The sequence below is a fragment of the Macaca fascicularis genome, chromosome 19 (assembly GCF_037993035.2).
Source record: "Macaca fascicularis isolate 582-1 chromosome 19, T2T-MFA8v1.1".
Taxonomy (NCBI): Eukaryota; Metazoa; Chordata; class Mammalia; order Primates; family Cercopithecidae; genus Macaca; species Macaca fascicularis.
In genome coordinates, this window is record NC_088393.1 from 10,827,805 (window position 1) to 10,855,653 (window position 27,849).

Genomic DNA, 27,849 nt, shown 5'->3' on the forward strand with positions numbered 1-27,849 from the left:
TTCCGGAGGGGAAGGCGCGAGGTTTCCGGGAAAGCAGCACCGCCCCTTAGCCCCCAGGTGGCTAGCTCTATAAAGGACCTCGCGCCCCACTGCGTCCCACTCGACGCTGAGCTCCTCTGCTACTCAGAGCTGCAACCTTGGCCTCGCTATGGCTCCCAGCGGCCCCCAGCCCGCACTGCCCACACTCATGGTCCTGCTCGGGGCTCTGCTCCTAGGTGAGTCAGGGGTGGGGATTGCCATCGGGCCAGCTCCGCAAAACTCCGGGAGGACCGGTTCCCAGGTCAGGTCATGCATACTTAGGTAGCTGTTTATGGGAAGGCGGCTAGAGACAGCGATTGAAAGGCAACAGTCAGTGGGTTCGAATCCAGACTCTGCATCACCTCCACGTGTGGCCTCGGGCTATACATTGCAGCTTTGAAAAAGGCGGTTGGAGATGGAAGGGAGGGGCAGACCTCATTTTGTTGCCCAGGCCGGTCTTGAACTCCTGGGCTCTTGTGTGGGCCACCGCCTTGCTTGACTAGATTGGGTCTCTTAAACTTCAGTTTCTCAGCTGTAAAACGGGAAACGTCATAGCAGCCACCTGGCAGGGTATCTTGGCCCAGCACAGCACCTGGCCCCAGGACTCAATCATGATGGTTTGGGAACTTGGCTGTGTGCCAACCCAACAAGGCTTAAGGGACCCCCACCCACTTCAAGATGTATATTCTGTTCCTCATCCTCTCTGCCCCTGGGGAAGTCCAGGGCTGCTTCTACTCAGGGGAATTCCAGAGCTGACTTATCCGTGGCCCAAGGCTGAGAAGTGGGAGGCGCCAGCACACCCTCCCCCAGCTCCAGCCTAGCTAGGACAGAGGGAAGGGGTCAGAGGATCTTTCCCGGTGGTGTAAGTTTGGGGAACCAGGAAGGTGAGAGATTGACAGCTTGGTTAACAGCTCAACAAAGCCTCAGATCCAGGCCAGCATGGTGGTTCATGCCTGTAATCCTGACACTTTAGGAGGCCCAGACGGGTGAATCACTTAAGGTCAGGAGTTGGAGACCAGCCTGGCCAACATGGCAAAAGCCCGTCTCTACTAAAAATACAAAAATTAGCTGGCATGGCGGTGGGCACCCGTGATCCCAGCTACTCGGGAAGCTGAGGCAGGAAAATCCCTTAAACCCAGGAGGCGGAGGTTGCAGTGAGCTGAGATGGTGCCACTGCACTCCAGCCTGGGAGACATAGAGAGATTTGGTCTCAAAAAACAAAGCGTTCTGATCCAGACTCAGACCCAGATCACACTGCTTTCTAACTGAGTAACCATTTCCCTTTATGAAATGGGAATGGTCCCAGAATCTCCCTTGGAAAATATATGGAGTCAATGTTCTCACACCCCCATCCAAGATAGAACAAATCCGAGACAAGAATCTTTGAAGTGGGGCAGTGCTGGGCTCAGACATTTTTTCCCACCTTCGGAGGCAGCAGAATCTGAGGGACCTAATCCAAATAGGCCTGCCCTGCCGCCTGCCCTCCCTCCATCCCTCCCTCCCTCCCTCCCTTCCTTCTTTCCTTCCTTCCTTCCTTTTTGTGAGACAGAGTCTCACTCTGTCACCTAGGCTGGAGCGCAGTGGCACGGTCTGGGCTCACTGCAACCTCTACCTCTCAGGTTCAAGCGATTCTTCTGCCTCAGCCTCCCTGAGTAGCTGGGACTACAGGCGTGTGCCACCACGCCCGGCTAATCACTGTGTTAGCCAGGATGGTCTTGATCTCCTGACCTCGTGATCTGCCCATCTCAGCCTCCCAAAGTGCTGGAATTACATGCATGAGCCACAGTGCCCACCCTATAAGCCCCTTCTTTCTTTCTTTCTTTCTTTTTTTTATTTTGAGATGGAGTCTTGCTCATCCCGCAGGCTGGAGTGCAGTGGCACTATCTCGGCTCACTGCAAGCTCTGCCTCCTGGGTTCACGCCATTCTCCTGTCTCAGCCTCCGGAGTAGCTGGGACTACAGGCGCCCGCCACCACGCCCGGCTAATTTTTTTGTATTTTTAGCAAAGACAGGGTTTCACGGTGTTAGCCAGGATGGCCTTGATCTCCTGACCTCGTGATCCGCCCGCCTCGGCCTCCCAAAGTGCTGGGATTACAGGTGTAAGCCACCGCTCCCAGCAGCCCCTTTCTTACCTGCCCTTACCTGCGAGATAGCCAGTTGCTACCTGCCCTGTGCTGAGTTACTTGTATTAGCAAGGAACAGGGTGGCTATACTCACACACCTTACAGATGGGGAAATTGAGGCCCAAAGAGGGGGAAGCTACGTGTCTCAGGGAGTGAGGAGCCAGTCTGATTCCTGGAGGGCTGACTCTCTCCACCTTACTTCTTGGGAGGGAGGAGGGCACCAACTTCACGTTAAAATCTGGTTGGACACAGTGACTCACACCTGTAATCCTGGCATTTTGGGAGGCTTAGGTGGGAGAATCGCTTGAGGCGAAGAGTTTGAGATCAGCCTTAGCAACATAGTGAGACCCCATGTCTACAAAAATGTTTTTCAAATATTAGCCAGGTATGGTGGTGTCCTGTAGTCCCAGCTACTTGGGAGGCTGAGGTGGGAGGATCACTTGAGCCCAGGAGTTCAAGGTTACAGTGAGCTATGATTGTACCACTGTATTCCAGCCTGGGTGACAGAGGGAGACCTGTTAAAAAAACAAAAAAACCGATGGCTAAAATCCTCCCATGGCTCCCTATTGCCCTAAGTATAAAGAACACATGTGGCCGGGCACGGTGTCTCACACCTTATAATCCCAGCACTTTGGGAGGCTGAGGTGGGCAGATCACTTGAGGTCAGGAGTTTGAAAGCAGCCTGGCCAACGTGGCGAAACCCCATCTCTACTAAAAATACAAAAATTAGCCGGGTGTGGTGGTGCTTGCCTTAGTCCCAGATACTCTGGAGGCTGAGGCAGGAGAATCACTTGAACCTGGGAGGCGGAGGTTGCAGTGAGCTGATATCGCGCCACTGCACTCCAGTCTGAGTGACAAAGCGAGACTCCATCTCAAAAATAATAATAATAATAAATAACAGCACACATCTTTAGCATGGCCTTCAGTGCCCATGGGATCTTCCTTAATTGATCTCCCGCTCTTCATCCTTGCTCACTCAGCTCCAGCCACCCTGCCCGAGGACCTCTGTACTTGCCTGGAACTTACTTCCCTTTTCTCTGGACAGCCAGCCCTTTCTCATCATTTCGATCTCTGCTGAAATATTACCCTGTCACCAAGGCACTGTCTATTCTATCACCCTGTTTTGTTTTTGTCAAAGCTCATATTAACATCAGTTATTAATTATCTTGTTTGCTCATAATTTTTTTTTTTTTTTTTTTTGAGACAGAGCCTCGTTCTGTTGCTCAGTCTGGAGTACAGTGGCACAATCTTGGCTCACTGTAACCTCCGCCTCCCGGGTTCAAGTGATTCTGGTGCCTCAGCCTCCCAAATAGCTGGGACTACAGGCACATCCCACCATGACCGGCTAATTTTTGTATTTTTAGTGGAGACGAGGTTTCGCCATGTTGGCCAGGCTGATCTCAAATTCCTGACCTCAAGTGATCTGCCCGCCTTGGCTCCCAAAGTGCTGGGATTACAGGCGTGAGCCACCGCGCCTGGCCTGCTCATGAATTTTTCTCTTTAACTTCCACATCGAAGGCAAAGTATTGTCTTGTTGAGGCTGTGCCTCCAGCACCCGGCGCAGGCTGGGCGCACATTCCCATTGATGAACCTGATTTGTAATGCCTGTCACCTCTTCCCGCGTTTCTTCTAGGACCTGGCAATGCCCAGACATCTGTGTTCCCCCCAGAAGTCATCCTGCCCCGGGGAGGCTCCGTGAAAGTGAATTGCAGTGCCTCCTGTGACCAGCCCATCTCGTTGGGCATGGAGACTCCGTTGCCTAAAAAGGAGATACTCCCGGGTGGAAACAACTGGAAGATGTATGAACTGAGCAATGTGCAGGAAGATAGTCAACCAATGTGCTATTCAAACTGCCCTGATGGGCAGTCATCAGCTAAAACCCTCCTCACCGTGTACTGTGAGTAACTGAGCCCGGAGGGCTGGACTAGGCAGACTGGAGTGGGAGAGACGTAGAGGGGCACCTGCAGTGGCCTGGGAGAATCTTTGTTACTTGCTGGTAGGGTCAAGGAGGGGCTCCTTGAAGGGCAGGTGGGGACATCCTTAGAAAGTCCCTTTAGGCCAGGCACGGTGGCTCATGCCTGTAATCCCAGCAATTTGGGAGGCCGAGGCGGGCGGATCACGAGATCAGGAGATCGAGACCATCCTGGCTAACACGGTGAAACCCCATCTCTACAAAACAAAAATACAAAAAAACTAGCCGGGCAAAGTGGCGGGCGCCTATAGTCCCAGCTACTCAGGAGGCTGAGGCAGGAGAATGGCGTGAACCTGGGAGGCGGAGCTTGCAGTGAGCCAAGATCCGGCCACTGCACTCCAGCCTGGACGACAGAGCGAGACTCCGTCTCAAAAAAAAAAAAACAAAAAAACAAAAAAATTAGCCAGGCATGGTGGAGTGTGCCTATAGTCCATCCCTGGGAGGCTGAAGCAGGAGAATCACTTGAACCCAGGAGGCCGAGGTTGCAGTGAGCTGAGATCATGCCACTGCACTCTAGCCAGCCTGGGTGACAGAGTGAGACTGTGTCTCAAAAAAAAAAAAAAAAAAAAAAATTAGCTAGGCATGGTGGCATAAGTCTGTAATCCCAGGTACTCATGAGGCTGAGGTGTGAGGATCACCTGAGCCCAGGGAGATGGAGGCTGCAGTGAGCTATGATCATGCCACTGCACTCCAGCATGGAAGACAGAATGAGACCCTGTCTCAAAAACAAAAACAAAAAAACAGCAAAAAAAAAAAAAAAAAAAAAACCCAGTCCTGGAAAGAGGTCTATAGGTGTCCCTACCTACAAGGGAAGTGGTGGGAGTTATGGCACTATTCACTGCCACTTTGTACAAAGGGCAAATGGGAAAGGCTAGAGAGAGAAAGCGTGGCTTGGCCATACCACAGAATAGCATGCGACCGTGTAGAAGAATCAGGAAGTTCCTGTGAACTGAAAAAGAATAAGCTCTGGGGTGTATTGTAAAGTCAAAATGAAAGAAGGTGGCTGGGCGCAGTGGCTCATGCCTGTAATCCCAGCACTCTGGGAGGCTGAGATGGGCGGATCACCTGAGGTCAGTAGTTCGAGACCAGCCTGACCAACATGGAGAAACCCCGTCTCTACTAAAAATACAAAAAAAAATTAGCCAGGCATGGTGGCACATACTTGTAATCCCAGCTACTTGGGAGACTGAGGCAGGAGAATCTCTTGAACCTGGGAGGCAGAGGTTGCGGTGAGCCGAGATTACGCCATTGCACTCCAGCTTGGGCAAGAAGAGTGAAACTCCGTCTCAAAAAAAAAAAAAAAGAAAAGAAAAGAAACGAAAGAAGGTATGTTGAATATGAATGGCATGCCACCCTCACATTAGGGAGTGGCAGAGGGGCAGTTTCGGGGAGGCTGTATTTATGTATAAAATAGTCCTAAAAGGAAGTGGGAGAAATGACAATATTAGTTGGCTATGAGAAGACAGGCTGCGAGGCTGTGGGAGAGGGTTTGGGTGTGGAGAATTCTTTTTTTTTTTTTTTTTTTGAGACAGAGTTTCACTCTTGTTGCCCAGGCTGGAGTGCAATGGCATGATCTCTGCTCACTGCAACCCCCGCCTCCCGAGTTTAAGTGATTCTCCTGCCTCAGCCTCCCGAGTAGCTGGGATTATAGGCACCCGCCACCACGCCTGGCAAATTTTGTATTTTTAGTAGAGACAGGGTTTCTCCATGTTGGTCAGGCTGGTCTCAAACCCCAACCTCAGGTGATCCGCCCGCCTCGGCCTCCCAAAGTGCTGGGATTACAACGTGAGCCACTGCGCCCGACCGAGAATTCTTTTTTGTTGTTGTTGTCTTTTTGAGACAGAATCTTGCAGTGTCCCCAGCCTGGAGTGCAATGACATGATCTCGGCTCACTGCAACCTCTCCCTCCTGGGTTCAAGCGATTCTTCTGCCTCAGCCCCCCAAGTAGCTAGAATTACAGGCGCCCACCACCATGCCCGGCTAATTTTTGTATTTTTAGTAGAGACAGGGTTTCATCATCTTGGCCAGGCTGGTCTCGATCTCCTGACCTTGTGATCTGCCCGCCTCGGCCTCCCAAAGGCTGGGATTACAGGCGTTAGCCACTGCGCTCAGCTGAGAATTCTCTTTGCGTTCTTCCTACTTTGGGGACTTTGAATGGTGAGAATTAGTTACCAAGGCCAAAATAAGGAATTCAAATGAAAACAAAACAAAATCAAAGAAGAAAAAACAGAAGAGCACTGGGCAGGCCAGGCACAGTGGCTCTATATGCCTATAATCCCAGCGATTTAGGAGGCCGAAGTAGGAGGATTGCTTAGAGGCCAGGAGTTGGACACCAGCCTGGGCAACACAGCAAGACCCCATAGCTACAAAAAATAAAAAACCTAGCCAAGCGTGGGTGGCATACTTGTAGTCCCAGATACTCAGGAGGCTGAGGTGGGAGGATCGCCTGAGCCCGGGATGTCCAGGCTGCAGTGAGCCGTGATGACACCACTGCACTCCAGCCTGGGTGACTGAGAGAGACCCTGTCTCTAAAAAATAAAAACTGGGCCGGGCGCGGTGGCTCACACCTGTAATCCCAGCACTTTGGGAGGCCGAGGCGGGCGGATCACAAGGTCAGGAGATCGAGACCACGGTGAAACCCCGTCTCTACTAAAAATACAAAAAAATTAGCCGGGCGCAGTTGTGGGCGCCTGTAGTCCCAGCTACTCGGGAGGCTGAGGCAGGAGAATGGCGTGAACCCGGGAGGCGGAGCTTGCAGTGAGCCGAGATCGCGCCACTGCACTCCAGCCTGGGCGACAGAGCGAGACTCCGTCTCAATAAATAAATAAATAAATAAATAAATAAATAAATAAAAACTGGCCAAGTGGCTTTGGGATTAGCCTTGGGTTCTAGTCCTAGCAAGGCCTTTAACAGTGTGGGGGACATGGCTTCTGTGTTTACTTTGCAATCAGGTGAGACCTCCTCTGATGGGTAAAATGACACGGTGAGGGACAAAGGACATTCTCCTATCATTGTGTCAGGACAAGGAAGCCTCTGGGTAAATGATCAGCTTTGCTCCTGATTTGGAGGGTGGGTGAGCAGATGCTGACCTTCCCAGGTGAGGGAAGTCCCTGAACATTCCAAGCAGCTTCTGAAACCCCCAGGGAAACCTCTTTGAAGGTCTTTTCTGCATCTCTGATAGGTTGTTTTTTTGTTTTTGTTTTTATTTGAGACAGAGTCTTGCTATGTTGCCCAGGCTGGATCACTGCAACCTCCATCTCCCAAGTTCAAGCAATTCTCCTGCCTCATCCTCTCTAGTAGCTGGGACTACAGGCACCCGCCACCATGCCTGGCTAATTTTTGTATTTTTAGTAGAGACAGGGTTTCACCAAGTTGACCAGACTAGTCTCTAATTCCAGATCTCTGGCGATCCACCTGCCTCAGCCTCCCAAATGCTGGGATTACAGTCTTGAGCCACCGCTCCTGCCTCTGCCTGATAGCTGAGAGTGTAGAATTCCAGGTTTGAGACCCGGCTCTGCCACATTTCTCCCTCTATGACTGTCAGTGCCCCACTTTGCCTGAGTTTTTACCTCTGTGAAATGGAGCAGATGGCTGGCACAGGTAGCAAAGGAGTAAAAGGTGTGTGGGAGGGTGTTACCTGAGAGAGACTGTAGCTTAGTCTTGCACCACCCCTGGTGTAAACATAAAGAAGCCTCCCTGGATGGCTCAATCTTCTCCAAAAAGGTTAGAGGTGTAATTCCTAGAGGAGGTGACCACTAGCTGGGCTTTGAAGGATGTGTAGGAGTTCATAAAGACAGGCATTCTGGGGAGGGGGAATAGCCTCGGCAAAAGTTTGGAGCAGGGAGGAATCTTGATGGGGGCAGGAGGAGGAGGAGGTAGGTTAGTGTGGGCCAGGTGCAGTGGCTCACACCTGTAATCTCAGCGCTTTGGGAGGCCAAAGCAAGAGGATTGATTGAGCCCAGGAGTTCGAGACCAGCCTGGGCAACATAGTGACACCCTGTCTCTAAGAAAAAATAAAAAAATTGGCAGGGGGCCGGGCGCGGTGGCTCAAGCCTGTAATCCCAGCACTTTGGGAGGCCGAGACGGGCGGATCACTAGGTCAGGAGATAGAGACCATCCTGGCTAACACGGTGAAACCCCGTCTCTACTAAAAAATACAAAAAAAACTAGCCGGGCGAGGTGGCGGGCGCCTGTAGTCCCAGCTACTCAGGAGGCTGAGACAGGAGAATGGCCCGAACCCGGGAGGCGGAGCTTGCAGTGAGCTGAGATCCGGCCACTGCACTCCTGCCTGGGCGACAGAGCGAGACTCCATCTCAAAAAAAAAAAAAAAAAAAAAATTGGCAGGGTACAGTGGCATATGCTTGGACTCTTAACTATTCTGGAGGCTCAAGTGAGAGGATCATTTGAGCCCAGGTATTTTTTTGTTTTTGTTTTTTTGAGATGGATTCTCTCTCTGTGGCCCAGGCTGGAGTGTAATGGTGCCATCTTGGCTCACTGCAGCCTCCGCCTCCTGGGTTCAACCGATTCTCCTGCCTCAGCCTCCCAAGTTGCTGGGATTACAGGTGCCCACCATCATGCCCAGCTAATTTTTTTGTATTTTTAGTAGAGATAGGGTTTTACCATGTTAGCCAGGCTAGCCTTGAACACCTGACCTCAAGTGATCCTCCTGCCTCGGCTTCCCAAAGTGCTGGGATTACAGGTATGAGCCACTGAGCCTGGTCAAGCCCAGGAATGTGAGGTTACAGTCAGCTGTGATTGCACCACTGCATTCCAGCCCGGATGACAGAGAGAGACCCTACCCCTAAAAAAAAAAAGTTGATTGATGGGAGGAGGGGTGAGGTTGGCAGTGCCTTGAATGCCAGGTGGAGGAGCTGGGACTTCCCTTCTCGGGGTGATAGGGAGTCTTGGAGGGTTTGTGAGCAGGCCAGGGATTAGATAGCTGAAGGCTGGATTTACCGGAAGCCAAACAGCAGTTGGCTATGGTCCTTGTCCACGTGGCCCATGTTGTGGGCAGTGACCGTATCCAAGAAGGGAAGGACAGACAAGTATTTGAATACTTCAGTGACCAGGATTTGGTAAAGGACTGAAGGTCAGAGTCAGGAGAGGTGAGAGCAGGAGACACTCCCTTCCCTCTGCACCAGGCAGCTGAGCTGGGTTTCCTCTAGGGGCTGAGGTTTGAGGGTACCTCAAGTTCTCTAAGAGTCTGTAGGAGGTGGTAAGAAAGAAGAGCTGGAAGGCCGGGCGCAGTGGCTCAAGCCTGTAATCCCAGCACTTTGGGAGGCCGAGACGGGCGGATCACGAGGTCAGGAGATCGAGACCATCCTGGCTAACACGGTGAAACCCCGTCTCTACTAAAATACAAAAAAAAAAATTAGCCGGATGAGGTGGCGGGCGCCTGTACTCCCAGCTACTCGGGAGGCTGAGGCAGGAGAATGGCGTGAACCCGGGAGGCGGGGCTTGCAGTGAGCTGAGATCTGGCCACTGCACTCCAGCCTGGGCAACAGAGCCAGACTCTGTCTCAAAAAAAAAAAAAAAAAAAAAAAAGAAAGAAGAGCTGGAAGTCAGAGTTTTCTTGACCATATATATATATATATTTTTTAACAGCTTAACAGCTTTCTGTTTTATTTTTAGACACAGGGTCTCACTTTGTCACCCAGGCTGGAGTGCAGTGGTACAATCATAGCTGACTGCAGCCTCCAACTCCCAGGTTCAAGAAATTCTCCTCCCACCCTTAGCCTCCTGAGTAGCTGGGACTACAGGTGTGGGCCGCCAGAAAGCCCAGCTTGTTTTTTTTTGTTTTTTTTTTTGGTGTTTGTTTTGAGACGGAGTTTCACTCTTGTTGCCCAGGCTGGAGTGCAATGGCACGATCTTGGCTCACCACAACCTCTGCCCCCCAGGTTCAAGCAATTCTCCTGCCTCAGCCTCCTGAGTAGCTGGGATTACAGGCATGCGCCACCACGCAAGGCTAACTTTGTGGTTTTAGTAGAGATGGTGCTTCTCCATTTTGGTCAGGCTGGTCTCGAACTCCCGACCTCAGGTGATCCACCCACCTCGGCCTCCCAAAGTGTTGGGATTACAGGCATGAGCCACTGTGTGGCCTTTTTTTTTTTTTGAGACGGAGTCTCCCCCTGTCGCCCAGGCTGGAGTACAGTGGCGTGATCTCAGCTCACTGCAAGCTCCGCCTCTCAGCTTCACACCATTCTCCTGTCTCAGCCTCCCAAGTAGCTGGGACTACAGGCGCCCACCACCACGCCCAGCTAATTTTTTGTATTTTTAGTAGAGAAGGGGTTTCACCGTGTTAGCCAGGATGGTCTTGATCTCCTGACCTCGTGATCCACCCGCCTTGGCCTCCCAAAGAGTTGGGATTACAGGTGTGAGCCACCACGCCTGGCCTGGCCAGGCTGGTCTTAAACTCCTGACTTCAGGTGATCCATCCACTCCGGCCTCCCAAAGTGCTGGGATTACAGGCACGAGCCACTGCGCCTGGCTGAAGCACAGCTTGTTTTTTATTTTTTATTTTTTTTTGAGAAATGAGGTCTCGCAATGTTGCCCAAGCTAGCCTTGAACTCCTGGCCTCAAAAGATCCCGCCTTGGCCTCCCAAAGTACTGAGATTACAGGTGTGAGCCACCATGCTCCAGCCTTGCTTTCTTGAGATATGATTTAGAATACCATAAAATTAATCGCTTTTAAGCATACAATTCAATGACTTTTGTACAAACAACCATGACTATAATCTAATTTTAAAATATTTCCATCACTCTAAAAATGAAACCTCCTGCTTATATACGGCGACTCTGTCTACCTCTTAAGTGAATTCATAATACTCCCACCTCTAATAACCCTATTTTACAGTTAAGGAAACTGAGGTTCAGAGAGACAAAGTCACTTACCCACAGCAAAGAAGCAAGACTGGATATCAAATGCAGGACCCCCGGGTCCTGATGCTTTTTTTTTTTTTTTTTCTCTGAAAGAGAATCTCACTGTGTCACCCAGTCTAGAGTGCAGTGGCATGATCTTGGTTCACTGCAATCTCTGCCTCCTGGGCTCAAGTGATCCTTTCACCTCAGCCTCCCAGGTAGCTGGAATTACAGGCACATAACACCACACCTGGCAAATTTTTGTATTTTTAGTAGAGACGGGGTTTCACCATGTTGGCCAGACTGGTCTCGAACTCCTGACCTCAGGTGATTGCCTGCCTCAGTCTCCCAAAGTGTTGAGATTATAGGCATGAGCCACCACGCACAGCCTTTTTGTTGTTAGGCTCTGTCATTCATGACTTTTTTTTTTTTTTTTTTTTTTTTTTTGAGACGGAGTCTTGCTCTGTCGCCCAGGCTGGGGTGCAGTGGCCGGATCTCAGCTCACTGCAAGCTCCACCTCCGGGTTTACGCCATTCTCCTGCCTCAGCCTCCTGAGTAGCTGGGACTACAGGCGCCCACCACCTCGCCCGGCTAGTTTTTTGTATTTTTTAGTAGAGATGGGGTTTCACTGTGTTAGCCAGGATGGTCTCGATCTCCTGACCTCGTGATCCACCCGTCTCGGCCTCCCAAAGTGCTGGGATTACAGGCTTGAGCCACCGCGCCCGGCCTTTTTTTTTTTTTTTTTTAATAGAAATGGGGTATTTCTTTTTTTTTTTTTTTTTTTTTTGAGACAGAGTCTTGCTCTGTCACCCAGGCTGGAGTGCAGTGGCCGGATCTCAGCTCACTGCAAGCTCCGCCTCCCAGGTTCACGCCATTCTCCTGCCTCAGCCTCCCGAGTAGCTGGGACTACAGGCGCCCATCACCTCGCTCGGCTAGATTTTGTATTTTTTAGTAGAGACGGGGTTTCACGGGGTTAGCCAGGATGGTCTTGATCTCCTGACCTTGTGATCCGCCCGTCTCGGCCTCCCAAAGTGCTGGGATTACAGGCTTGAGCCACTGCGCCCGGCCGAAATGGGGTATTTCTTTCCCAGGCTAAAGTATAGTGGCATGATCAAAGCCCACTGTAGCCTTAAACTCCTGGGCTCAAGTGAGCTTCCTGCCTCAGCCTCCCAAGTAGCAGGGACTACAGGTTTGTACCACCACACCCAGTTAACCATTCATTCATTCATTTATTTTGAGATGGAGTCTCGCTCTGTCACCTAGGCTGGAGTGCAGTGGCACAATCTCAGCTCACTGCAACCTCCACCTCCCAGGTTCAAGCGATTCTTCTGCCTCAGCCTCCCGAGTAGCTGAGACTACAGGCATGTACCACCATGCCCGGCTAATTTGTGTATTTTTAGTAGAGATGGGGTTTCGCTATGTTGGTCAGTCTGGTCTCGAACTCCTGGCCTCATGATCCACCTGCCTTGGCCTCCCAAAATTCTGGGATTAAAGGCATGAGCCACCGCACCCTGCCAACCTGTTTATTTTTTATTTTTCTTTGAGATGGGGGTCTCCCTATGTTGCCCAGGCTTGTCTTGAACTCCTGGCCTCAAGTGAGCCTCTTGCCTTGGCCTCACAAAGTGCTAGGATTACGGCCTGAGCCATCACACCTGGCTAACAGGTTTTTTGTTTTGTTTTGTTTTGTTTTAAAGAATGTCTAGGCCAGGTGTATTTGCTCTCACCTGTAATCCCAGCACTTTGGGAGGCCAGTGTGGGCAGATCATTTGAGGTCAGGAATTGGAGACCAGCCTGGGCAACATGCTGAAACCGCGTTTCTACTAAAAATACAAAAATTAGCTGGGTGTGGTGGCGCATGCCTGTAATACCAGCTACTCAGGAGGCTGAGGCAGGAGAATCGCTTGAACCCAGGAGGCAGAGGTTGCAGTGAGCCAAGATTGCACTATCGCCCTCCAGCCTGGGCGACAGAAGGAGACTCAGTTTAAAAAATTAATTAATTGGTTAAGAATAAAAATACAAAAATTAACCAGGTATGGTGATATGTGCCTGTAATCTGAGCTACTCAGGAGGCTGAAGCAGGAGAATTGCCTGAACCCCAGAGGCGGAGGTTGCAGTGAGTCGAGATCAAGCTACTGTTTGCCCAGTCTAGTGCATTGGGCTGCTGAATTTATTTGACCAGACACCTAGCAATTGACTTTGAAGTTCTTTTCCACTTTTCACTCTAAGATGCTGCTGTCATGAATAAGGAATTTTTGATCTCCTTCACAAACACTCGGGTCCCTCTTACCAGCTTTCACTTGACATTCCTATCTGCTTAGGTGTCTGGGAGTGTTTGGGGGAGATACCGAAGAGGTGGGGCTCCCAGGCAGGTGCGGTTTGTCTGTTAGGCAGGCAGCAAGGTCCAGTTCACCAGACACGCCCACCTCTGTTTTCCTGCAGGGACTCCAGAACGGGTGGAACTGGCACCCCTTCCCCCTTGGCAGCCGGTGGGCAAGAACCTTACCCTACGCTGCCAGGTGGAGGGTGGGGCACCCCGGGCCAACCTCACTGTGATGCTGCTCCGTGGGGAGAAGGAGCTGAGCCGGCAGTCAGCGGTGGGGGAGCCCGCCGAGGTCACGACCACGGTGCCCGTGGGCAGAGATGACCACGGAGCCAATTTCTCGTGCCGCACTGAACTGGACCTGCGGCCCTATGTGCTGAAGCTGTTTGAGAACACCTCAGCTCCTCACCAGCTCCAAACCTTTGGTGAGGATTGAAGAAGCCAGCAGGGAGAGGGTGGAGGTGGGGTATCCTGCAATGGGGTGCCTGTGGTTGCAGGATCTTTTGAGACGGGTGTGGCCCCGGCTAAGGGATGCGTGTGTTCTAGGCTGCTGAGTCACCCTGGAGGAGGATCTCGCAGGAGGGGGAATGAAATGCCCCAGAGAAGGGTTTCAGGATGTCCATCCCCAACTGCTCACACCTTCCTTCTCTCCCTAGACCTGCCAGCGACTCCCCCACAACTTGTCAGCCCCCAGGTCCTAGAGGTGGACACTCAGGGGACCGTGGTCTGTTCCCTGGACGGGCTGTTCCCAGTCTCAGAGGCTCAGGTCTCCCTGGCACTGGGGGACCAGAACTTGAACCCCACAATCACCTATGGCAACAACTCCCTCTCGGCCAAGGCCTCAGTCAAGGTGACCGCAGAGAAGGAGGGCACCCAGCAGCTGTTGTGTGGAGTAATGCTGGGGAACCAGACCCAGGAGACACGGCAGACAGTGACCATCTACAGTAAGAAGAGGCAGGGGTGGAGCGGGGCTTCTCGGGGGTGTGACCTGAATCCGGGACGGGGCTCACTGTGTGCTCATCCCAGGCTTTCCGGCACCCAACGTGAATCTGACCAAGCCAGAGGTCTCAGAAGGGACCGAGGTGATAGTGGAGTGTGAGGCCCACCCTAGAGCCAAGGTGATGCTGAATGGGGTTCCAGCCCAGCCACCGGGCCCGAGGGCCCAGTTCCTGCTGAAAGCCACCCCGGAGGACAACGGGCGCAGCTTCTCCTGCTCTGCAACCCTGGAGGTAGCCGGCCAGCTTGTACACAAGAACCAGACCCGGGAGCTCCGTGTCCTGTGTGAGTGGGGCTTCTGGTCAATGACCCCTATCCCCCAAAGCCCAATCCCTGAAGTCCCATCAGGTCTTGCCCTCCAAGTCCTGCCCCTACCCACCTACATGGCATCTTGTTGTGTTTTTCCAGATGGACCCCGACTGGACGAGAAGGATTGTCCGGGAAACTGGACGTGGCCAGAAAATTCCCAGCAGACTCCAATGTGCCAGGCTTGGGGGAACCCCTTGCCCCAGCTCAAGTGTCTAAAGGATGGCACTTTCCCACTGCCCATTGGGCAATCAGTGACTGTCACTCGGGATCTTGAGGGCACCTACCTCTGTCAGGCCAGGAGCACTCGAGGGGAGGTCACCCGTGAGGTGACCGTGAATGTGCTCTGTGAGTGAGCCGGCGTGCACAGCTGGGTGGGGGAAGGGGCCATGAACCCGATGCAATCCTCACCCCCCATTGTATCCTCCCCACAGCCCCCCGGTATGAGGTGGTCATCATCCCTGTGGTAGCAGCCGCAGTCATCCTGGGTACTGCAGGCGTCGCCACGTACCTCTACAACCGCCAGCGGAAGATCAGGAAATACAGACTACAACAGGCTCAAAACGGCACCCCCATGAAACCAAACACGCAAGCCACGCCTCCCTGAACATATCCCAGGACAGGGCCTCTTCCTCGGCCCTCCCATATCGGTGGCAGTGGTGCCACACTGAACAGAGTAGAAGACGTATGCCATGCAGCTACACCCACTGGCCCTGGGATGCCAGAGGACAGGGCATTGTCCTCAGTCAGATGCAGACAGCATTTGGGGCCATGGTACCTGCACCTAAAACACTAGGCCACGCATCTGATCTGTAGTCACATGACTAAGCCAAGAGGAAGGAGCAAGACTCAAGACCTGATTGATGGATGTCAAAGTCTAGCCTGACGAGAGGGGAAGTGGTGGGGGAGACATACCCCCACCATGAGGACATACAGCCGGGAAATGCTGAAACTTGCTGCCTGCTGGGTATGCTGAGACCCCACAGACTTACGGAAGAAGTGGCCCTCCACAGACATGTGTAGCATCAAAACACAAAGGCCCACGCTTCCTGATGGATGCCAGCTTGGGCACTGCTGTCTACTGACCCCAACCCTTGATGATATGTATTTATTCATTTGTGATTTTACCAGCTATTTATTGAGTGTCTTTTATGTAGGCTAAATGAACATAGGTCTCTGGCCTCACGGAGCTCCCAGTCCTAATCACATTCAAGGTCACCAGGTACAGTTGTACAGGTTGTACACTGCAGGAGGGTGCCTGGTGAAAAGATCAAATGGGGCTGGGACTTCTCATTGGCCAACCTGCCTTTCCCCAGAAGGAGTGATTTTTCTATCCGCACAAAAGCACTGTATAGACTAATAGTGGTTACAGGTTCAGGGATTACCCAGTGAGGCCTTATTCCTCCCTTCCCCCCAAAACTGACACCTTTGTTAGCCACCTCCCCACCCACATACATTTCTGCCAGTGTTCACAATGACATTCAGTGGTCATTCCTGGACATGAGTGCCGAGGGACTATGCCCAACCTATGCCTTGTCCTCTTGTCCTGTTTGCATTTCACTGGGAGCTTGCACTCTGCAGCTCCAGTTTCCTGCAGTGATCAGGGTCCTGCAAGCAGTGGGGAAGGGGGCCAAGGTATTGGAGGACTCCCTCCCAGCTTTGGAAGCCTCATGCGTGTGTGTGTATGTGTGTGTAGACAAGGTCTCCCTGTCACCCAGGCTGGAGTGCAGTGGTGCAATCATGGTTCACTGCAGCCTTGACCTCCTGGGCTCAAGTGATCCTCCCATCTCAGCCTCCTGAGTAGCTGGGACCATAGGCTTACACCACCACACAAGGCAAATTTGATTTTTTTTTTTTTTAAGAGACAGGGTCTTGCAACATTGCCCAGACTTCCTTTGTGTTAATAAAGCTTTCTCATCTGCCTCAGCCTTGTGTGAGTTGAGGGGAGGTGTCATATCCAGCTGGAGTCCTTTCCAAGCAGCCACAGCCAGATCCTCCCACTTCCTCTCCCAAGAAAACATTGTGGGTTGATGGCCATACCCTGAGGTTCTGGTCCAAATCTGGGACTTTCTATGACCTTCTGGTCTCTAGTGAAAACTAAAGACTCCTCTCCAGAAAAAAATTTGGTTTTCAATGAGGCCTGGAATCTCATTCTTGACCGGGGGAGGGGAATTTTTGCAGGACTTCCCGGCCCTCCGTTGGGGCCTCCCCTCTCTCTCTAGGGTGGAGTCGAGGAGGCGGGGCTGCGGGCCTCCTTATCTCTAGAGCCGGCCCTGGCTCTCTGGCACCGGGCCCCTTAGTCCGGGCTTTTTGCCATGGGGTCGCTGTTCCCCCTGTCGCTGCTGCTTTTTTTGGCGGCCGCCTACCCGGGAGTTGGGTGTGCGCTGGGACGCCGGATTAAGCGGGCGCAAGGCCCCAAGGGTAGCCCTCTCGCGCCCTCGGGGACCTCAGTGCCCTTCTGGGTGCGCATGAGCCCGGAGTTTGTGGCTGTGCCGCCGGGGAGGTCAGTGTGGCTCAATTGCAGCAACAGCTGTCCCCAGCCGCAGAATTCCAGCCTTCGCACTCGGCTGCGGCAGGGCAAGAGGCTCAGAGGGCCGGGTTGGGTGTATTACCAGCTGCTCGACGTGAGGGCCTGGAGCTCCCAGGCGCACTGCCTCGTCACCTGCGCAGGAAAAACACGCTGGGCCACCACCAGGATCACCGCCTACAGTGAGGGACAGGGGCTCGGTCCCGGCTGGGGTGAGGGGAGGGGGCTGGAAGAGGTGGGGGGAGGGTAGTTGACAGTCGGCTCTTTAGGGAGCGCCCGCGGCCCTCACGCAGAGGCTCCCCCTTGCCTTAGAACCGCCCCACAGCGTGATTTTGGAGCCTCCGGTCTTAAAGGGCAGGCAATACACTTTGCGCTGCCACGTGACGCACGTGTTCCCGGTGGGCTACTTGGTGGTGACCCTGAGGCTTGGCGGCCGGGTCATCTATTCCGAAAGCCTGGAGCGCTACACCCACCAGGATCTGGCCAACGTGACCTTGACCTACGAGTTTCCTGCTAGACCCCGCGACTTCTGGCAGCCCCTGATCTGCCACACGCGCCTCAATCTCGAAGGCCTGGTGGTCCGCAACAGCTCGGCACCCGTTACACTGATGCTTGGTGAGGCACCCCTGTAACCCTGGGGACTAGGAGGAAGGGGCAGAGAGAGTTATGACCCCGAGAGGGCGCACAGACCAAGCGTGAGCTCCACGCAGGTCGACAGACCTCCCTGTGTTCCGTTCCTAATTCTCGCCTCCTGCTCCCAGCTTGGAGCCCCGCACCCACAGCTTTGGCCTCCGTTTCCATCGCTGCCCTTGTGGGAATCCTCCTCGCTGTGGGCTCTGTGTACCTGTGCAAGTGCCTACCTATGAAATCCCAGGCGTAAAGGGGGATGTTCTATGCCGGCTGAGCAAGACAAAAGAGGAATATGGAACCATTTGGGGAATCGGCCAGACATGGTGGCTGACGCCTGCAATCCCAGCACTTTGGGAGGCTGAGGCAGGAGAATCGCTTGAGCCCAGGAGTTCGAGACCAGCCTGGACAACATAGTGAGACCCCGTCTATGCAAAAAATACAAAAATTAGCCGGGTGTGGCGGCCCGCACCTGTGGTCCCAGCTACCCGGGAGGCTAAGTTGGGAGGATCGCTTGAGCCCTGAAAGTCGAGGTTGCAGTGAGCCTTGATGGTGCCACTGCACTCCAGCCTGGGGTACAGAGCAAGACCCTATCTCCAAAAATAAAATAAAAATAAAAATAAATATTGGCGGGGGGACCCTCCAGAATCAATAAAGACTTCCTTAACCAGCCTCTGTCCTGTGACCTAGGGGTCCACATTACTGCCATTCTTCGGAGGAACCTTTTTTTTTTTTTTTTTTTTTTTTTTTTTTTTTTTTTTGCGATCACTTTCTCCAAGTTCCTTGTCTCCCTGAGGGCACCTGAGGTTTCCTCACTCAGGGCCCACCTGGGGTCCCAAAGCCCCAGACTTTGTGTATCCCCAGCAGGTGTCACAGAAACCTCTCCTTCTGCTGGCATCATCGAGTGGGATCAGCGCGGGGCCCGGGAGGGCCACAGGCAGGGGCAGGGTGCGGTTCATGGTATGGCTTTCCTGATTGGCGCCGCCGCCACCACGCGGCAGCTCTGATTGGATGTTAAGTTTCCTATCCTAGCCCCACCTTCAGACCCTGTGCTTTCCTGGAGGCCAAACAACTGTGGAGCGAGAATTCATCTCCAAAATAACTTACCATGCTGGGGTGAGACCACGAATGGTGGGGAGGGGAGGGTCCCGTGGACATATTGAGGGACATGGATACGCAGAAGACGTATCCATGTAGTGGCAGCCGGGAAGGGGTGATCAGATGTCTACATGGAATATCACAAACTCGAATTCTGAAGATGTCCTGGTAGTCACCCGGCCAGATGAGCACATGGAGTTGGGGGGTGTCAAAGCTTGGGGCCCGGACGCGGAGTCAAAAGCGTCACCTTTGGTCCCTCGTTCTTGCATGGAGGTCCAGGGCCCCCGCCCACCGAGCAGAAGGCGGACTCAGGGGCGCTCCAGGGTGGCTCGAGCTCACACACGCTGAGTAGACACGTGCCCGCTGCACCCTGGGTAAATACAGATCCGGAGCCGAGCGGATTCTAATTTAGACGCCCGCGAACGCTGCGCGCACGCACACGTGTCCTCGGCTCGCTGGTACTTTCGTCCCGCCCCCTCCGTCGCGTGCCGGGGCTGACCTGGAGGGGGGCTTAGGGGTGTGGCTCCGCGGGGTCAAAAGGAAAAGGATCGGTGAGAGAGGCATCCCCACACCCTCCCCTAGAACTGTCCTTTCCCTATGTAGTGCCTCCCAAATCTCTCTTAGTCCCCTAAGGGGGGCTGGTGGGAGGAGCTACATGTGGGGGCGGAGCTCGGAGTCCAACTCATTATCATGGCATCTCAGCCAGGGCTGGGGTAGCGGTTTGGAAAGGGCAACCCAGCATCCCCCGATCCCAGAGTCGCGGCCGGGGATGACGCGGGAGAGCGTGGTCGCCCCCAGAAGGCTCCGGGCCATCATGCCGGCCTCCACGTAGACCCCGGGGGTCGCTCGCTCCTGCCAGCTCGCCTTCACTAAGGCCAGGAGCTTAGCGCAAGCTCGCCTCCCGCCCCACCACCGCCTCTGCCGCCGCCCCCTCCTTGGAAACCAAGTTACCAACGTTAAACCAATCCCCGAGCGCAACTCTGCCTCCCCCATACCCCACCCGCCGCGCCGCGCGGAGCCGTCCTCTAGCCCAGCTCCTCGGCTCGCGCTCCCCTCGCCTCCTGTGCTTTCCCCGCCGCGGCGATGCCAGGGCCTTCGCCAGGGCTGCGCCGGGCGCTACTCGGCCTCTGGGCTGCTCTGGGCCTGGGGCTCTTCGGCCTCTCAGGTAAGAGTCCCGCTCTGGCTTGGGGTGGACAGGGCGGGGGCGGAGTCCCTGGACCTGGGAAACGGCCTCCTGTCCCTCCCAGCTCCGCCCTCGCCTCGCTCCCACGCCTCTGCCCCCACCTGGAGCCTGAGTCTTCTCCCCTTCCCCCTCCTCCCCAACACACACCCGAGTCCCAGCTTCCCGACTCCTCGATCGCCCCTACCCGCTTCGAGATCCTAGGTGTTCTTCCGCACCCAACCCTTCGCCCTGGAGACCCAGTGTCTCTCCTGTCCCCTCCCCGGGTACCTTCTCACGCTCTGCTGTGCACCATGGTCCACGAACTGGCATCTTCCCCACTCGCGGTCCGCGAAGACTCCATCTCTCCAACTACCGTGACTCAGAGGCGCTGTTCCCGCTCCACCCAGAGCCCTGGCAACCGGGTCCCTCAGCTGTTCCCGCGGTTCCTTCCATGAGCCCAGCCCTGCGTCCCGGCTCCGTGTTCTTCACCAGGTGTAGGGTCCTTCCTGATCCTTGACCCAGCCTCGTCTCTCCTTTGCCCTTGCCGCAAACGCACTCTCCTCGTATCCCGGCATTCTGCCAGGACCCTGAGAATCTGTTCATCTCCCATCCCCCACCCGGGGTCCCCTTCTCTGAGCCTTGCTGCGTTCATCGGAGACCCCACCTTTCCTCTCCTCTACCCCCTCCCCCATGCTTTCCCGCCGCTCCATCGGTGCTTTGGAGGCCAGGGCTCTCTGCTACCACGTCCCAGAGACACCCTCGAGGTTTAGACTCTGGGAGCGCGCCTTTAAACCGGAGGCCTGGGCAGGACGCGGGACGCCTGGGTTCTTTCCCCGGCTGCAGCCTCTCCTCCTTCTCCCCGCCCTCCGAGAATCCTTGACTCGACATAGGGGCGCTAAGATGTCAGGGAGTTGGCTCCCCAGGCTGAGCCCGCGTTTCCCTGGGCAGCGGTCTCGCAGGAGCCCTTCTGGGCGGACCTGCAGCCCCGCGTGGCGTTCGTGGAGCGCGGGGGCTCGCTGTGGCTGAATTGCAGCACCAACTGCCCTCGGCCGGAGCGCGGTGGCCTGGAGACCTCGCTGCGCCGAAACGGGACCCAGAGGGGTTTGCGTTGGTTGGCGCGGCAGCTGGTGGACATTCGCGAGCCGGAGACCCAGCCCGTCTGCTTCTTCCGCTGCGCGCGGCGCACACTACAGGCGCGTGGGCTCATTCGCACTTTCCGTGAGTTCTGGGTGGCCACGCGCGTACTCCACTACTTTCCCTCCCTCCCAGGCCCCGCCCCCTGGGTCCCAGGGTCCTCCCCTTCAGGCCCCACCTTCTGTATCCCACCCCCTCCCCTGGGTTCGAAGTTCCGGCATTCCAAGAGCGGAGGACTCTTCCCTCTTGCAGAGCGACCAGATCGCGTAGAGCTGATGCCGCTGCCTCCCTGGCAGCCGGTGGGCGAGAACTTCACCCTGAGCTGTAGGGTTCCCGGCGCCGGGCCCCGTGCGAGCCTCACTCTGACCCTGCTGCGGGGCGCCCAGGAACTGATCCGCCGCAGTTTCGCTGGCGAACCACCCCGAGCGCGGGGCGCGGTGCTCACAGCCACGGTACTGGCTCGGAGGGAGGACCATGGGGCCAATTTCTCGTGTCGCGCGGAGCTGGACCTGCGGCCTCACGGCCTGGGACTGTTTGAAAACAGCTCGGCCCCCAGAGAGCTCCGAACCTTCTGTGAGTGGGTGTGGGGAGGAGATGGGGACCAAGTGGGGTCGGGTGGGTGTTTAGGAGGTTTAGAGGCAGATACATCTGAATGCTGGTAGTGACTTCAACCCTCACCGACTGAGCTGTTGCCCCCTCCGTGCCTTGAGGATGATAATACGATAAGATAGTGCATGTCAAGTGTTTAGGACATATTGAGCGCTCGGAACACAGTTCGTTCAAACTTGGTTCTTCGACCCCTAGCCCTGTCTCCGGATCCCCCGCGCCTCACTGCTCCCCGGCTCTTGGAAGTTGGCTCGGAAAGGCCGGTGAGCTGCGCTCTGGACGGACTGTTTCCAGCCTCAGAGGCCAGGGTCTACCTCGCACTGGGGGACCAGAATCTGAGTCCTGATGTCACCCTCGACGGGGACGCACTCGTGGCCACTGCCACAGCCACAGCTAGTGCAGAGCAGGAGGGTGCCAGGCAGCTGGTCTGCAACGTCACCCTGGGGGGCGAAGATCGGGAGACCCGGGAGAACGTGACCATCTACAGTAAGGAGGGAGGCGGGGTCTCCGCGGCTCGGAGGTGGGACCAGAGGAACGCGAAGGCGGGGCGAAGAGTGGGTGGGACCTCAGTACCAGAACAGGCGATACCCGAGTGTCCCGAGGGGGCGGGGCAGGTGGGGGCGGAGACGTAATCATTGGGGTAGAGGAGCCTGTACAGCCTGAGAGGCGGGGCGCGGTACCCTAGTTCCATATCAGCACCCCAGGATTCAGGCAGATAAGAGGCGGGCCTTGATCGGCGGGAGGGACGTGGTCAGTATACTCCGACTAAATGCTCCGCCCCCAGGCTTCCCGGCACCACTCCTGACCCTGAGCGAACCCAGCGTCTCCGAGGGGCAGATGGTGACAGTAACCTGCACAGCCGTGGCCCAAGCCCTGGTCACACTGGAGGGAGTTCCAGCCGCGGTCCCGGGGCAGCCCGCCCAACTTCAGCTAAATGCCACCGAGAACGACGACAGGCGCAACTTCTTCTGCGACGCCACCCTAGACGTGGACGGGGAGACCCTGATCAAGAACAGGAGCGCAGAGCTTCGAGTCCTATGTGAGTTGGTGATAACCCCTCGCCCCACACCTCCTGGTAATTTCCAAGGACCCGCCTGCTCCCTGGCCATGTCGTGGAGGCGGGGCCATTTCTCACGGTCCACGTCTAAGCCTCTGTAACCCCACGCCCTGCCCGCAGACGCCCCCCGGCTGGACGATTCGGACTGCCCCAGGAGCTGGACGTGGCCCGAGGGCCCAGAGCAGACGCTGCGCTGCGAGGCCCGCGGGAACCCAGAACCCTCAGTGCACTGTGCGCGCTCCGACGGCGGGGCCGTGCTGGCTCTGGGCCTGCTAGGTCCGATCACTCGGGCGCTCTCAGGCACTTACCGCTGCAAGGCGGCCAATGATCAGGGCGAGGCGGTCAAGGACGTGACGCTGACGGTGGAGTGTGAGTGGGGGTGCGCAGGTTGCATCTCTATCTGGTTCAGGATCTGGGGGGTGGCCAGCTTCCAGGGAAGAGTAGGAGTAGGGTATGAGGTGTCCCTTTGGGTGGGGTTTGGGGAAAGGGAAGAGGCTGGTTAGTGGGGTTGGGAAAGATCTTGGAGGATGGAAGAGACCGGGTGGGCGTGTCCCTAGCCCAGGGCGTGGTATGTGGGCGGAGTCTTGGAAAGGCGGGAGGTCCAGAATGTTAAAATTTTTAGACCGAAAAAGGTGCCCCTGGTGGCTCAGGGAGCTCCCAGACAGAGTGCATGGATCGACTAGCGTGACACCCCCTTGGATTGGCGTCCAAGGGTTGTGCAGGAACAACCCTTAGTGGAAACCTTGAAAGGCCAAGGAAGATCTAGGGACGTCAGACTTGCCCCAAACCCCAAAGCCAACAATACGCTCCCTCCTCCAGACGCACCAGCGCTGGACAGTGTGGGCTGCCCAGAACGCATTACTTGGCTGGAGGGAACAGAAGCCTCGCTGAGTTGTGTGGCGCACGGGGTACCGCCTCCTGATGTGATCTGCATGCGCTCTGGAGAGCTCGCGGCAGTCATCGAGGGGCTGTTGCGTGTGACCCGGGAGCATGCAGGCACTTACCGCTGCGAAGCCACCAACCCTCGGGGCTCTGCGGCCAAAAATGTGGCTATCACGGTGGAATGTGAGTAGGGGCACCGCGGAATGAGGCAGGATCTGTGGGACAACCCCGGCTGGACTTCCTGGCCCGCGTGTGAGCCCCTGCAATCCTGTTTCCCAGATGGCCCCAGGTTTGAGGAGCCGAGCTGCCCCAGCAATTGGACATGGGTTGAAGGATCTGGGCACCTGTTTCCCTGTGAGGTCGATGGGAAGCCACAGCCAAGCGTGAAGTGCGTGGGCTCCGGGGGCGCCACTGAGGGGGTGCTGCTGCCGCTGGCACCCCCAGACCCTAGTCCCAGAGCTCCCAGAATCCCTAGAGTCCTGGCACCCGGTATCTACATCTGCAACGCCACCAACCGCCACGGCTCCGTGGCCAAAACAGTCGTCGTGAGCGCGGAGTGTGAGCGAGGCCCAGGCGGGTGGGGAGCGGGGGTGCCCCACGGTCCGGCACTCCCTGACATCCCCCATGGCTGCTTTGCAGCGCCACCGGAGATGGATGAATCCACTTGCCCAAGTCACCAGACGTGGCTGGAAGGGGCTGAGGCTTCGGCACTGGCCTGCGCCGCCCGGGGTCGCCCTTCCCCAGGAGTGCTCTGCTCTCGGGAAGGCACCCCGTGGCCTGAGCAGCAGCGCGTGTCCCGAGAGGACGCGGGCATTTACCACTGTGTGGCCACCAATGCGCATGGCACGGACTCCCGGACCGTCACCGTGGGCGTGGAATGTGAGTGGGGGCAGCACTGGATGGAGGGGACACGGCCTCGGAAGAATGACTCGCAGCGGTGGGAGCATTCAAGGGCACCTTTCCCAGTCCCATTCTCGGGGACAGGGAATTCCAGCCTAAACCAGGGGTAATGAAAATTCTAGCCAGGCGCGGTGGCTCAGGCCTGTAATCCCAACACTTTGGAAGGTTGAGGCGGATGAATCACTTGAGGCCAGGAGTTGGAGACCAGCCTGGCCAACATGGCGAAAACCCCTCTCTACAAAAATCCAGTCGTGGTGGCGGGCACCTGTAGTCCCAGCTACTTGGGAGACTGAGGCAGGAGAATCGCTTGAGCCTGGGAGGCAGAGGTTGCAGGGAGCCGAGATCCCTCCACTGTACTCCAGCTTGGGAGACAGAGTGAGACTCTTTCTTAGAAAAAAAACAAAAGAAAATTCTAGGGAATAGGAGCACGGCCCTCCTCAATCCTGGATTAGAACACTGGCCTGGGCTTCACCTCCTTCCTTTCAGTGAAGAAGGGCGAGGAATTTTAGCCCCAACAGCAGCCTGATTGTCGGGGAAGGAGGCTCTGATAGGAGGCAGGATCCTTTTGTGCCCATCAGAGGCGCGGTGGTCTCACATCGATCGTGGTGGGCCGGAGCAGGGCATTTGATCAGTGGCTGGGCCGGCGCTAAGCCCCACTTCACCTTCTGTGCCCTTCAGACCGGCCGGTGGTGGCCGAACTTGCTGCCTCGCCCCCTGGAGGCGTGCGCCCAGGCGGAAACTTCACCTTGACCTGCCGCGCGGAGGCCTGGCCTCCAGCCCAGATCAGCTGGCGCGCGCCTCCGGGTGCCCTCAACATCGGCCTGTCGAGCAACAACAGCACACTGAGCGTGGCAGGCGCCATGGGAAGCCACGGCGGCGAGTACGAGTGCGCAGCCACCAACGCGCACGGGCGCCACGCGCGGCGCATCACGGTGCGCGTAGCAGGTAAGTGGCAGCTGGGGAGGGGCGAGGCGAGGTATCTGCGAGGGGGCGTGACCTGGGAACTGAGGCGGCCGACCCCGCCTGCCTCCCTCTCAGTCCAGGTAGATGAGACATAAGTGGGACAGAGTAGAAGTCAAGGTTGGAGCTGATGATCACACTTTGGAGGGTGGGAGATGGAGGTGGCGGGGGGACTGAATTCAAGGGGAGGGACCCTCCAGGGCTGTCAGTACTGCAGGAAAGGACTTAAAAACTTGGAGTGGATTCTGCGTGGTGGATACTTGACCCAATTCACCTTCCACTGTGGGGAAGATTGGGGAGGGACCAAAGTCATTGGATGATGGAGGGAAGGGTCAAGATCGCCTTCTCTCACTTCCTGAAGCTCCTGAGGCTGGATTCTCTCTGGGGTGGGGAGAACCTGACCTGGTCCTGCCAATCCTCGTTTTCTGCGGGATGGGGAGAGTTGACTTGTCGCTAGGGGGCTAAGTGTGGTCACCATTTTATGTCACCATGGGCTGAAGTGCGATGTAAATTGAGTCTTGGGTCGCCCTGGCACTGGGAGTGGCCTTCCTGCGTGGGGTCTCTCCCTTCTCCCAAGGCCAGCCAGTGAGCTCCCCGGGGCATGAGGACTGACCTCGTACCTGTGAGGGGGCGGGGGACGGTGGGGGAAGCCCCCCGGAGCTTGGCCACCCTCCGCGAGGGTCTCCACCCCGCAGGTCCGTGGCTGTGGGTCGCCGTGGGAGGCGCGGCGGGGGGCGCGGCGCTGCTGGCCGCGGGGGCCGGCCTGGCCTTCTACGTGCAGTCCACCGCCTGCAAGAAGGGCGAGTACAACGTGCAGGAGGCCGAGAGCTCGGGCGAGGCCGTGTGTCTCAACGGCGCAGGCGGCGGCGCTGGCGGGGCGGCGGGCGCGGAGGGCGGACCCGAGGCGGCGGGGGGCGCGGCCGAGTCGCCGGCGGAGGGCGAGGTCTTCGCCATTCAGCTGACCTCGGCGTGAGCCGGATCCCCTCTCCCCGCGGGCCGGGGGATGCCCCCCAGACGCACACGGGGGCTTATTTATTGCTTTATTTATTTACTTATTCATTTATTTATGTATTTCAACTCCAAGGGTGTCACCCCCATTTTCTACCCATTCCCCCAATAAAGTTTTTATAAAGGAACTCCCGGTCTCCGCCTCTGTTTCTGCAAGGTGGAACAAGCCCAGGGTACCAATCGTGACCTCCCGGGTTATTCATTCCAAAAGCGATTTTTGAGGGGGCCAGGGATGATGGCTCAGGCCTGTAATCTCAGGACTTGTGGGAAGCCCAGGTGGGAGGATCCTTTGCACCCAAGAGTTTCAGGCCAGCCTGGGCAACATAGGGACATTCTACAAAATAATATTTTTTTTCAAAAATTGGACAGGGCAGGTCGCGGTGGCTCACGCCTGTCATCCCAGGATTTTGGAAGGCTGAGGCAGGCAGATCACGAGGTCATGAGATCTAGACCATCCTGGCCAATATGGTGAAACCCCATCCCTACTGAAAATACAAAAAATTAACTGGGAGTGGTGGCACACGCCTGTAATCCCAGCTACTCGGGAGGCTGAGGCAGGAGAATCGCTTTAACCCCAGAGGCAGAGGTTGCAGTGAACCGAGGTGCAGTGTCTAATATATATATATATATTAGACAGGGCCGGGCACGGTGGCTCTCACTTGTAATCCCAGCACTTTGGGAAGCTAAGGCAGGTGGGTCACTTGAGGTCAGGAGTTCGAGACCACACTGGCCAACAGGGTGAAACCCGTTCTCTCCTAAAAATACAAAAAATTAAGGCCAGGCGCAGTGGCTCAAGCCTGTAATCCCAGCACTTTGGGAGGCCGAGGCGGGTGGATCACAAGGTCAGGAGATCGAGACTATCCTGGCTAACATGGTGAAACCCCGTCTCTACTAAAAATACAAAAAACTAGCCGGGCGTGGTAGCGGGCGCCTGTAGTCCCAGCTACTTGGGAGGCTGAGGCGGGAGAATGGCGTGAACCCAGGGGGCGGAGCTTGCAGTGAGCCGAGATCGCGCCACTGCACTCCAGCCTGGGAGACACAGGGAGACTCCGTCTCAAAAAAAAAAAAAAAATACAAAAAATTAAGGCCAGGCACAGTGGCTCACGTCTGTAATCCCAGCACTTTGGGAGGCTGAGGCAGGCGGATCATGGGGTCAGGAGATAGAGACCATCCTGGCTAACATGGTGAAACACCGTCTCTACTAAAAATACAAAAAATTAGCTGGGCGTGGTGGCACATGCCTGTAGTCCCAGCTACTTGGGAGGCTGAGGCAGGAGAATTGCTTTAACCCCAGAG

At 55.7% G+C, this 27,849-nt stretch overlaps 3 protein-coding genes and 1 long non-coding RNA gene across 6 annotated transcripts; 3 read left to right on the forward strand and 1 right to left on the reverse strand.

The window, feature by feature from the left end:
* The first annotated feature begins 98 nt into the window (after window positions 1-98).
* On the forward strand, window positions 99-16,518 carry ICAM1 (intercellular adhesion molecule 1). Its single transcript, XM_005587934.4, has 7 exons — window positions 99-215; window positions 3,774-4,037; window positions 13,410-13,715; window positions 13,947-14,234; window positions 14,317-14,571; window positions 14,695-14,940; window positions 15,027-16,518. The coding sequence occupies exons 1-7, from the start codon at window positions 149-151 to the stop codon at window positions 15,197-15,199; spliced, it is 1,599 nt and encodes a 532-aa protein (XP_005587991.3). The 5' UTR covers window positions 99-148; the 3' UTR covers window positions 15,200-16,518.
* Window positions 15,708-21,233, reverse strand: LOC135968467 (uncharacterized). The gene is made up of 2 exons (XR_010583298.2): window positions 18,854-21,233; window positions 15,708-17,760 (listed from the first exon to the last, which is right to left on the reverse strand). It is a non-coding gene; the product is annotated as an uncharacterized lncRNA (long non-coding RNA).
* ICAM4 (intercellular adhesion molecule 4 (Landsteiner-Wiener blood group)) lies at window positions 16,876-18,416 on the forward strand. Its single transcript, XM_065535377.1, has 3 exons — window positions 16,876-17,301; window positions 17,432-17,734; window positions 17,881-18,416. The coding sequence occupies exons 1-3, from the start codon at window positions 16,908-16,910 to the stop codon at window positions 17,997-17,999; spliced, it is 816 nt and encodes a 271-aa protein (XP_065391449.1). The 5' UTR covers window positions 16,876-16,907; the 3' UTR covers window positions 18,000-18,416.
* On the forward strand, window positions 19,872-26,677 carry ICAM5 (intercellular adhesion molecule 5). Of its 3 annotated transcripts, XM_074025826.1 has the most exons (12): window positions 19,872-20,009; window positions 20,414-20,498; window positions 20,955-21,224; window positions 21,393-21,713; window positions 21,945-22,232; window positions 22,531-22,785; window positions 22,924-23,172; window positions 23,623-23,868; window positions 23,965-24,243; window positions 24,325-24,564; window positions 25,264-25,530; window positions 26,241-26,677. In XM_074025826.1, the coding sequence occupies exons 4-12, from the start codon at window positions 21,416-21,418 to the stop codon at window positions 26,516-26,518; spliced, it is 2,400 nt and encodes a 799-aa protein (XP_073881927.1). In that variant the 5' UTR covers window positions 19,872-20,009; window positions 20,414-20,498; window positions 20,955-21,224; window positions 21,393-21,415; the 3' UTR covers window positions 26,519-26,677. The 3 variants fall into 3 exon arrangements, with proteins under 3 accessions (XP_073881927.1, XP_073881926.1, XP_045235877.2); XM_074025825.1 differs by having other exon boundaries at window positions 20,361-21,224; XM_045379942.3 differs by lacking the exon at window positions 20,414-20,498.
* The last annotated feature ends 1,172 nt before the right edge of the window (window positions 26,678-27,849 follow it).

Bases quoted from the DNA above. Each gene is read 5' to 3' on its own strand.
- ICAM5 (XM_045379942.3), top strand. From the start codon at position 19,928: ATGCCAGGGCCTTCGCCAGGGCTGCGCCGGGCGCTACTCGGCCTCTGG. The intron at 21,225-21,392 runs GTGAGTTCTGGG...TCCCTCTTGCAG, and splicing joins TGGGCTCATTCGCACTTTCC to AGCGACCAGATCGCGTAGAG. The intron at 22,786-22,923 runs GTGAGTTGGTGA...CCCTGCCCGCAG, and splicing joins CGCAGAGCTTCGAGTCCTAT to ACGCCCCCCGGCTGGACGAT.
- ICAM4 (XM_065535377.1), top strand. From the start codon at position 16,908: ATGGGGTCGCTGTTCCCCCTGTCGCTGCTGCTTTTTTTGGCGGCCGCC. The intron at 17,302-17,431 runs GTGAGGGACAGG...CCCTTGCCTTAG, and splicing joins CACCAGGATCACCGCCTACA to AACCGCCCCACAGCGTGATT. The intron at 17,735-17,880 runs GTGAGGCACCCC...TCCTGCTCCCAG, and splicing joins ACCCGTTACACTGATGCTTG to CTTGGAGCCCCGCACCCACA.
- ICAM1 (XM_005587934.4), top strand. From the start codon at position 149: ATGGCTCCCAGCGGCCCCCAGCCCGCACTGCCCACACTCATGGTCCTG. The intron at 216-3,773 runs GTGAGTCAGGGG...CGTTTCTTCTAG, and splicing joins GCTCGGGGCTCTGCTCCTAG to GACCTGGCAATGCCCAGACA. The intron at 14,235-14,316 runs GTAAGAAGAGGC...TGCTCATCCCAG, and splicing joins GCAGACAGTGACCATCTACA to GCTTTCCGGCACCCAACGTG.